Source organism: Apteryx mantelli, chromosome 26 (assembly GCF_036417845.1).
Source record: "Apteryx mantelli isolate bAptMan1 chromosome 26, bAptMan1.hap1, whole genome shotgun sequence".
NCBI classification, from domain to species: Eukaryota; Metazoa; Chordata; class Aves; order Apterygiformes; family Apterygidae; genus Apteryx; species Apteryx mantelli.
In genome coordinates this window covers 5,942,881-5,953,761 of record NC_090003.1, presented here as the reverse complement: position 1 = coordinate 5,953,761, position 10,881 = coordinate 5,942,881, and the positions used below count along the sequence as shown (strand labels likewise).

The window sequence follows — 10,881 nt, the reverse complement described above, 5'->3', positions numbered from 1 at the left end:
GTTAGTGTCGGAACAGAGGTGAAAACTTTATGGTTTCTATCTTCCAATTTTTTTCTTAATTTTTCAGTGTTCATGCTGGTTTTACTGGGAAGGAAAATAAACTGCTTCAGTCTGTCTAGGGGAAAGATTACTTCCTCAAGACCTGAGGTTGGACTTCAGATTCTGATACTGTGACTTTTATGAATGCTTGAATGGCCAAATGGATAGCCGGTCTAGCTGGAGGCTCTCCGAAGGTGGCATTTTCTACATTTACTGAAGTGGCTTGAATCTATGCGTACTGAATCATGCAATATCTTTAATATATTTTTAACTTCCTTAGCGTAATAGTTTTGCAGACTGGTTATGTTTTCATTTTAACGCTCCTGTGATTTGTCTAACATGGCACTACGGGAGAAGCCGTGCCGCTGAAGCCTGCCCGCCGCGCAGCATAGCTGGAGAGCACGAGCTCGCGAGGATGCTCGGCACCACTTAGTTTCAGCGCCTGATGCCCAGGTCGCACCTCCAGGTAGGAGGCGGCTGGTGCCAGGGAGTGGACGCGGTGCCCGCGCGTGCCCCGCCGGGGGGAGCGGGGCGGCGGGCGGCCGCGGGGGAGGCGGGAGGGCGCCGGGACCCGGCCCGCCCCCGGCCCGCCCCGCCCCTTCCGCGCGGCCCCGCGCTCGGGTGGTGCCTGCGGCGGCGCCGCCGTGCCCTGGGCGCCGGGACGCGGCGGGTCCCTCCCCCGGAGCCGCCCAGGCGCCTCCCTCCTTCTCTCCCTGCCTGCCTCCCTCCCCGCCTGCCTGGGCCGCCGCCGCGGTGAGTCACGACGGAGGAGGCGGCCGCTCCGCTGCGCTGCGCTCGGCTCCTCTCGGCCCGGCTCCGCTCGGCACCGCCGCCCGCCCGCCCGCCCGCCCGCGCTGAGCGCCCGCCGCCGCCGCCCGCCGCCGCCCGGGGCCGGCGGCCCCTCGCAGGTGAGCGCGGCCGCCCTTTGTGCGCGGCGCCGAACAAAGGCGCCCGCGGCCCCGCGCCCCGCCGCGCCGCCGGCCCCGAGGCCCGGCCCCGCCGCGCCGCCCCGGGCTCCCGCCGCCACCTGCGGAGCGGCACCGCCGCGCCCGGCCCGGCCCGGCCCGGTCCCCGCCGCCCGGGGAGGCGCCCCGCGCCCGCCCCCCCCCGCCCCGGCACGACCCGGCCCGGCCCGGCCCGGACGCGCCCCGGCGGCAGGTGAGGGGCGGCCGCGCCCGGCGCTCCCGCTGCCCCCGGGCGGCAGGTGCCGCGGCCGGGGCGGCCTCCCCTCGCGCCTTGCGGCCCTCGGTGCCCAGCGCAGGTGCCCCCGCGGGGGGTCCGTGCGGCCGCCTTGGCACCAGGCTGCGGCGAGTCTCCAGCGGAGGGTTTGCCCGCTGCTGCTGTCGGCCTCGGCCGAAGGCTGCGTGTCCGCTAGGAGCCGGCCGCAGGGTCGGAGGCGGCACCTGTAACTTGCAGCTTGGCGTCGAGCAGCGAGGTGGGCAGCGCTTGTTGCCTGACGCGCTTCTGTCCCTCCTTGAAGCGCGCGGGAGACAGGGACAGCAAATATCAAACTAGGGACAGCCGTGTTTTCAAAATCCAAATACATTAGTGCTCCAGAAAGCAGGTAAGAGATAATGCTAGTTTCGGCTTAACATCCGGATGTGCTCCATCGGGATGCATCTACGAGCTGACTTGCATTTGCCTTCTCTCCTCTCCAGAAGAGAGTATTTTGTTCTGCTGTATATCATCTTTCATTTGGCTGTTCCTCATCTTGGTACATTTAGCAAAATAAGCTTTGATGTTCTGTAGAGGAGAGCAAGACATACTGCAGATGTGATGATTAAAAAAAAAAAAGAAAAAAATTGGAGGCAAGTTAGGTAGTTTGCTTAGTCGTCTGATCTGACTAGTCTAGCATACTGATAGCCCTGTCTTTTGAGTGTTTTGGGAACATGATCTTTTTTTCTTTTTTTAAGTAAATTTATACAATCAAAACCTTGGTGTTTTTTTTGGTGGCCACTAAGTTTGCATGCTGTAAACTTTTGCTTTTGATATTTTTATAGCTCATATGCGATGAGAAATAGCCTGCTGAAGGAGAAACATTATGTAAATGGTGAAGGGTGAGGCCAGACTACATGCTTCAAGGGGTTTATTTCGATAGTAAGGGCCTTGGAGGTGAAGGGGCATACAGAAAACTCAGTATTACTCCTTTTTTAAGTGTGGGCTTATTTTGTTATCAGCCTCAAAGCTGGCTTCCTGCTGTTTGCCTTGGCAAACAGATACAGACGGAAAATGGTGGCAGGTGTATTTCAGATACGCTGGAGTGGCTTCACTTCACCATTAGCTGGAAAAGCATCTTTTCTTACACTAGGGATTGCTAGCATCTTGGTAGAAATTGGCAGCTGCCTCAGTACAATTTAGAATTTCTGGCAAATGATTTAAGTGCTTGTTTGGTTGATGTGCAATTTGATAGTGCAATTCTGCAAGGAACCCTGTAAGATTGAATAAATGCAATAGCAAACATGGTTTTGAACAAGTTAACTGATAATTGGTTGGCTGTTGGCTGAAGCTTTATGGCTTACCCCAAACTGCTTCAAAGCAGTAGTTCTGTTTTAGTTCATTTTAAACATTGCAACAGAAGTTCTAAAAACTTGTATAGGATATAAAAATGCTTCCAGTATTCTTTGACGTCCAACTGGGAAGATACCAAAATCTTCATCAGAAAAATCATTGTATAGTCTGGCAAGAATCAGTGTAATAAATGCATATTGGCTATACCATGCCTGTCATTTGCCTGAATGCCTGTTTACCATTGCATACAGGAGCTCTAGCTACATATTGCACAAGCAGTGCAGGTGTATGGGGGAAGGGGATTATTTCTTTGCCTCCCAAAAGAGAAAATGCTATGCTAGGGACCTCACATTGAAGAGAATTTGAAGCTTCTGTCTGTTCTCTTAAAAAAAAGTTGGGTAACCCTGGTACATTTCACTAAATAGATTATGTCCTAACATTAAGTATTAGGAGCGCACGAAAAGCAAGTTCTCAATCCCAGTTTTGTGGGAAATCTGTAGTTGTATGAATTTCCACTTTTTTACCACCTTTCCTCACTGGGTCTCATAGCACAGTAACTTTACAAGAGAAGAGAGGATTCCAAACCAATTGGGGTTGTTTTCTCATCAAAACCACAAATGGACTGAAACAAAACCTAAATTTTGTAATTGCAAACCTTGACTGTGATATGCATCTATCTAAAAATTCAAAGTAGTTCTGCAGTTGTATACAGGCAAACCAAGTGAACATGTGCATGTTCTTGATGAGGTATAACTAACGCTAATGGGTGGTGATTTGCCTAGGAAACAACTTGTGTGAGATTGACCTGTTTGTAGTAGTTTCATACTGTTTATTACTGTTCCCTCTTCAGAATGTTTGTGTTATCTGGAATGAATATATATGTTCATATGCCTTTTAATAAATATTTCAATTCTTAAATTTCTTGTTAACTACAAAGCTTCTATCTTCATTGTTTGACCTAGGTTTAGATGTCAGAAATGCAGCAAAGTGTTGAGCGTATGGAGAAGCAAGCGGCTTTTGGAGGCTGCTGTTGAATGTGTTTGGGAAAACTTCCTGTAGGTGGTGTTTCAAAAAGGAAAGATTAGATATCTTCAGAAATATTTCCATGCATGTGGATGCTAAACTGTATTTCCTTTTATTGCAAGCTGTCATCAGACTGAATTTCCTGCTGAAATATAGCAATGAAAGTAGCCTGTTGCATCTATCCTAGCAGCATTCTGAACATAATGCAGAAGTGTTTAGACCTGGTATTAGTGTTCTTAATTGGCAAACTTTTAGGTTGTAATCCTAAGAACTGGGCCGGATGTTTACTATGAGAGTTGGCATAAGCCTCTAGATAAAAGGTAGTTATAATTCAGTTTCCACATAGTCAGAGTAAATGTCTTTAAGTTTCTACTAAGTTTCCAAATATTTTAATAGCTGTGATGATAAAACTAATCATGCATTTTCTTTATTTAAACTACTACTGTTCGATGTGGTACTTCTGGAATGGTATGGTAGGATATTCAGCCAAAAATAAACCTTGATTTTTACTAAGAAAGGTGTCAAGAATGGTAAAGAAATCTTAGCATTGAATAGTTTTCCAGTGAGCCCTCTTTAAAAAAGCACTTATTCTTGCATGTTTTTCCTATAGGCTAACCAAAATCCATGAGATCCCTTAATGTTCTTTTTAAAAGTGCTTATGTAAGTATTTCTGGTCTTCAGTGTTAAACCGTATAAGCAGAAACTGTGCATAATTCTCATTTATAGAGCCTGTTTTTAAATTTTGTTTTTAAAAGAACTCTTTACATCACAGATCTTAGATATTCTATGTTTTCAGTATAAGAGTTCTGATTTGCTGGAGAAGTAATACTATCCATTACTTTAGTTCCAAAAAAGCTTTTGCATATATACAAGTACATGAATAGTCCCAGAAGATCATAATGTTTTGATGCTGATGTATGCTGAAGATGTAAATTAGCAGAATGAAAACACTTTGTCACCTACTCCACACCCTAAGAAATGTAGGTAATGTTTGCTTGCTAGTAAGTATATGGGAGAAACATTTTATACATTTTAAATGTAATAACTTTGTAATAACAAACTTAATTTCATTTTTAAAAAGGAATTGTTTACTGTTCTTGATGTTGTTCTATCTCTGAGAATGGATGAGACTTACAGTTCTTTTTCCCTTTAAAGAGCCGTGGCCTGTCCTTGAACTTCGGTTGGCAAAAAATAAAAAAGCAGATAGACCAGAATGAGCAAAACTACGGAGTATTAATAGGTGAGAAGAAACCAAAGATCAGAAAAATAATGAAAAAAACTTGGTAATCGAATAAGGAGAATACAATTCTGGTTTTGGGATTTCCTTTAACTCAGCGTTGGGGAAAGCATTAAGTAACAAATGCTCCAAAACTTAAGGAAAGGGAATTTCTTATTTCTGTTCACTGCTGTTGATTTGACAGAACATTACAGTGCTTATATATGGTTTAAATGTCTGTTTGAATTTAAGGAGTTTAATCGTGCTTTTTGCTTTTCCAAAAGTATTCTCAGGGTTTTACAAACCCTGAAAGATTTATCAAATCTGCAAAGCCAGTTTTATTAAAACAATCATAAGTGTGAATATGTTTTGTTTTTTTATTGTTGTTGTTTGTTTTTTAACAACCTAAAAATCTTATCCGGGGATAAACTGTCATGGAAAAGAAAAAAACTCTAAAAAATTGAGCTTCTTGCATAGTTGAAACTCCTGTGTCTAAACTAGCTACTGATTGGGGAACAGAGGTAGAGCTGATAAATTTGTTTAAGTATTGCACTTACCTCAGAATGTTCTGTTTTAGTTCCTGAAAATATGTAGCCCAAGGATTTATCTGATTTTTAGAAAGTCCATTTTCTCTGTATGGTAGAGGATAACTAACAAATATGGGAGCTGCTTAAGTACTTAGCTCTGTTTATGACCATGAGCAAGCTCTGAAACTTTCTGACTCAGTTTATCCTTCTATAAAATGAGCTGACTACTTCACAAGAATGTTGTGATGTTTAATTAAAGTGTAATTGTTTTGCCTCTGAAGTCATTTAGGTCTTGATTCAATGTACGCTGCAGTCAGTGAGGAGCTTTTAATTAATTTCATTGAGCTTTAGATCAATATGCATGTACACACACCCATGTAAGCTTAAAGGAAATGTGACCTAAATTTTTGCAGCAGAGTTTCTGTAGTGCTGCAGTGCAAATACTACAACAGTTTCAAGTAAACTACTGATGACGATTTTTAGTGGAAATGAAAAGGGGGTAGTACAACTACAGTGATCTCTGGTGTCTGTTGCCATGATTTTAATAGTTTCCTAACTTTGAGTGTGCGGGATCTGGTATGGAATGCTGATAATTTCATTGTGTCTGGGAGGTTTGCTTAGCTGGTCAGGAGAGACAATATCAGACTTTGAGATAAACACAGTAACTGAACGTGCTAAAATGGTCAGCAATAGCACACTTAAAATATAATTAAGAGTTGATGCCAAACTGAGAAAAATAGGATCATTCACATGTGCTTAGCTGCTTTTTTTCAAGAATGTCTGTAGATGCCAAATAATACTCATTGGTTTACGTGGAATTCATGAAAGGTTTTGCTTAACTGAAAATTTAGTCAGCAACTACAGTAGGACTCTGATGCAGAATAAATCTTTCACAGTTCACACAACTGTTTTTGACAGTTTTCTCATGTCTCACTGTCATGATTCTTAGTTTTCGCTGGCTTTTACAAAAGACATTTTAAATCTTAAATAAAACTATGTATGTGTGAATAGTAGGGGGTGGGGATACATCTTTGGCCCTTTGTTTTTAATATATTGGTTTCTATACTCTTTCTCAGTAGTTGTAATTTCTGGCATAACTGCTAGGAGCTCCTTCCTTTTGCTGGGAAACCGAATATAAGAAAGATGTACTGTAATTTTACTAAGGGTTTGGAAAGTGCAGAAATCTGCCTGCAACTTAAGTAACTTTTTTTTCCCCTGTTCTACTTCAAATTGGTGGCTGATGCGTACAACACTGTTCAGGGAAACTTTTTAAAGTGGTGAGGAATCCCACAGTAGCATTAATTTGCAGAAGGACCTGCCTCGTCTTGAGTGTTGTTGTCAATGGTCTCTGGGCACACACCTGGGATTATCTTCCTGTATATATAGGAGGTCTTGGAACAATCAGTTTGAAGTGTTTAGCTTCATTAGTGTCAGTCTCTGAATAGATCAGACTTACCAGACAATTGGTGTACAGGTCTCCATGCAGCTCAGTTTGGTTGCCTTTAGCATATGTGTGTTTTCAGTCTGTGATTTTTCCAGTCTTTATTGTATTCTGAAAGAAATAAATTCAGCACTGATGGGACTTCATGTAACCCTTAACCTGTAGTCAGTAGTTTATTTCTCTCTGGCCCATGTATTAGTACACTAGTGTTAAAGGGAGATTTCTGCTGTCAAACTAATGAGCTCATACAGGATTATTTCACAGTTCAGGACTAATACAACTAACTTTACACAGAGGATTGTGTCTAGAGAGGAAGGAAATTGTATCCCTGTTCCTGAGAAATAGGAAGCCTCCTGAACACAAAATTTCCTTCCCTGTAATCGCACTTTACCAAAAAATACAGATGGCAAAATGCCTCTAGTAAAATTGATAGGCAGTTAGGGATTTGTTTTAGGTTCATGAATCTTATAAATGATCTGTTGAAACTAACCAGAATTCCTTTTCCTCCTCTTGCCATCAGGTGTCTTTGCAACACGGTCTAGTCTAGTGAGCTAATGAAGGTATTGAAAATCCTTTTCTTGTGCTTTTTATTAACTGCTGCAGCAAAGAATCACATGCATAAGTGTGCCAGTTCCTTTAAGACAGCTATTTAGTTTCTAAAATACTAGCAGAAAAAGTTCTTAATGAGTATTCTATTATTATAATCCTAGGAGAAGAGGTGTCTTGCCCATGTTATCCCATGTTAATGATGCTACCCGATCACTGAGGATGCAAGTGTTCTGTGCTGTAGTTAGTGCAGCACAGATGATCGAGGAATATATTCATATTAGACAAGTAGTCATTAATTCCTAGTTTGACTTTCAACAAGACCTATTCATAAAATACCTCTTTAGTTGGTTAAAAACAAAAAACAAAAACCCACAAACCATACATTGATTCAAAACTGAAAGGACTCCTTTGAAATTTTTTTTAACTATCATTCACATGATTATGCAGAGCATCCATGTGGAAAGCAGTGAAGAGGTAGTGTTTTGTTGCTCTAAAGAGGCGAGATGAGTAGGTGTCATAAGGAGTATCTTTGTCACTATTTTCAAGCAAATTTGGTTGATGTATGAGGCCAAAACAGTATTTCTTGCTGTTGTCCAATGCTTTTGGTAGTCAACAGCTATTAATTTGAAAGTGTCTGTGGTGCTAACGCACAGTATTTTGATACAGCATTGCAAAATATTAAAGTGCTAAATAGTCACCTAATAATAGCTCACATTTTAATTGCTTTCAAAAAAATCTAGTTAACTATAATCTGTCTACTATAAAAGAGCTGTAGGCTTTTTCAATGTAAAATGTATATGATCTAGGATTAATGGTGTTCAAATGTCAGTATAAATTAGAGGGCAGCATAGGCCACATTTTAAATTGAAAGCTATCTCTAATATGCTAGGCATCTGTGGAAAGATACTATGTTGATGAGTACCAAAGAAATGCCTATAAATGGTTCTTCAGCACGTGGAATAGTGGAGGGAAATCCTTCCAGTAGGCATTACTCATGATGTCTGCCATTTCTGGTTAAATATAACAATGCAGTGTGCTTAAGCTGCTGAGAAGAGAAGCTGGTCACTAGACCACAGGCAGTTTGACTCCAAATATGGTACTTCTATTTCTTGGGGATTGTTATTGCATGCTTGTAAATTGAAATTAAATGTTATTGTTGTTTTAAATGCTTACAGATACTTACTGGAATTTTGCTGATTCTGTTTTTAAACTGTTCTGTAAGGGTTTATGATTCATTAATAGTGTTGCTTGTCGTCTTGTAACATTGACTGAAATGTCAGTTTTTTGCACTAGCCAGAGTTTAGCAGAGCAATTTAATGCCAAAAATCTGAATACAAATCTAGTATTATTGAAATGATTTGGTTGGAAACATACCAAATACTGAACTGTTCCTTCATTAGAGCTGCCCGGTAATTCTGAAAGCATGATTGTTCATGCGTATTTCTATTTCCTGTTCCATTTCAAGCCAATTGAGAATTACTGAGGAAGACTGAAAACAACTTGCACCTTGGGCATTCACACATACCTGCATCAATTCTGGCATTGTACTTTTTCGCAGAGACGTAGTGGGCTTGTTTTTAGTTCATTATGAAGACTGAACCGATTTCTTGATTCTGCAGTGAGCTTATTCTTTGTCAGTGTTTATACTCCGTGAGTGTAGTTTGTTTACATCCCATGAATGAAGTTTTTTGTAGCCTGTTGAGTTTGGCTTCTGTAATAAAAATGGAAATTGTCAGGAAAACACAGTCTTAATGCTAAGGATCTGTAAGTCTTCAGAGGTAAGCACTGCAAGTCCAGCTTTACCACTTCTTGCAGAGCTGCTTTGAAAACGTGACTTTGGTCATAAGGCTGGCTGAGTCTGCCAGGAGCTGATGTGACCACAATTGTTGGTTTGGATCTTCCTTATGCATGTGTGTATTGCCCTTGGGTCAGTTTCTGAAATGAATGCAGAACAGACGAGTCCTGAAGGAGACTGTCATTGGTGTCTGTGATTAATAGCTAAAAACATGATACTTCCTAGGTGGAAGCGCTATATGGAGATATATATATATGTGCAGTGTATATGCAATAGTATGCCTACCGTATAAAATGGTACAGATACATTGAAAATAATTTGTTGTTTCTTGTAAAGTATTGATAAAAATTTTAACTAGTTACATCTGTGGTGCTTAATTTTTTCACTAGTTTATAGTTTCCAGTTAAAATCAACCTGTAAAAATAAAGCTGACTTCTTGAGAACAAGAAAACCCATACTAAGATTGTGTGATATGTTTGTATGCTGGAAACTTGGTTTTCCATTTCTGAAAAGCTAGAATATTTACAAAGAGGTCCATAGAAAGCACTGCCACGCAGTTGTTTTGATCATGAATGTGGAACTCCTTTTTACAACTGTAATTGTTTCGTGTGGGATACCTGGTAGTTAAAATCATTGGCTATCTATCATTATTGCCTAATTTACTGTTTAGAAGATTTGTAGCTTTGTTATAAATAAGGGATGAGGTGCATGAGCCGCTGTGAAAGATGCTAGGTGTTAGGACAAGAGCAGCGCTCTTCATTTCAGCTGTTGAAGATCATCTTGACTAAAGTAAGGTATTACAACATTTCTTTAGAGTTGTTTCTTTGGCTTGGGATAAAATTTGTCTATAAACTGCTGTAGCTAAGTTTTTGTCACTTTTTAAAAAATGACAAATTCCTCTCAAGTTTGAATACCTTTGTGAAATAAAAATCTTTTTAAGATTTTGCTCATGTTACATTTAATTTCAGAGATTTCAAGCTGGCTGACATGAACTGCCTAAAAACATGTGCTGTGCTGTCTCTTTTTAACTGCATAGGGCATGAGAGATGCTTTCTGTTTGAGAGGTTGCTGCTATGATATGGCAAAAAAAAAGTATTTTATGTTTGTGTGCCTGAAGGTCAGGAGGCAAGGATTAAGTTCATAAAAATGATGATTATAAAGGTAGGGTTTATTTATTTATTTATTTTTTCAGTTAGCTTGAACATTGATGTTAGAACTGTTTCTTAAACTGGGGAGCTTTTTCAAATGTGCTTCATTATTACTTTTGATGTTCTTTCAGAGCTCTGAAAAGTGATGCACTTCTGTAAAAATAATAGGAAGAAGGCTGCTTGTTTTTATAAATTATCTTGTCTAAAGGACAGTGGCTAGGGCTGTTCCCCCTCCTTCTTCAGGAGGGAGGATGGGAGGACTGTTTTATCTTGTCTGAAATCTAAATCTCACGCTCGAGGGATGCGAACCTTCCATTGGAGATCTGTCTGTAAATTGACTAAAATCTGATACTGGGATCCAGATTACAGAATCAGCTAGAAGATAACACTAGATGTGGAAAATAGGACAGAAAATACGCATTAAATACTTCAGCTCTTACTCTTCACCTATAAATAGGTAGCTGTTATGGATTCTTCATTGTTGTATCCCTCTGGAGATGGGAAATAACACAGCCTCCAGCTGCCTGTGGCTGAAGGTCATGAGTCAGATTGAATTAGAGGAAAATTTGTAGCAGGATTTTGCTGTCTCTTGTTCCTGACTTCAGGTTTCAGGCTCCAGCTTGGAAGGTTTTTAG

General features: G+C 41.1%; 1 protein-coding gene across 2 annotated transcripts in view; it reads left to right on the top strand.

The window, feature by feature from the left end:
* CTNNBIP1 (catenin beta interacting protein 1) overlaps nt 1–10,881 on the top strand; it is a 37,241-nt gene that overhangs the window by 1,938 nt on the left and 24,422 nt on the right. The window contains exons 2-3 of one of the 2 annotated variants that reach the window (XM_013960524.2): nt 4,181–4,230; nt 4,726–4,810. In XM_013960524.2, the coding sequence (XP_013815978.1) occupies nt 4,195–4,230; nt 4,726–4,810 (121 nt within the window). In that variant the 5' untranslated portion in view covers nt 4,181–4,194. Of the gene's footprint in view, nt 1–4,059; nt 4,551–4,725; nt 4,811–10,881 lie in introns of those variants that run through there. The other variant, XM_013960516.2, reaches the window with a different exon arrangement.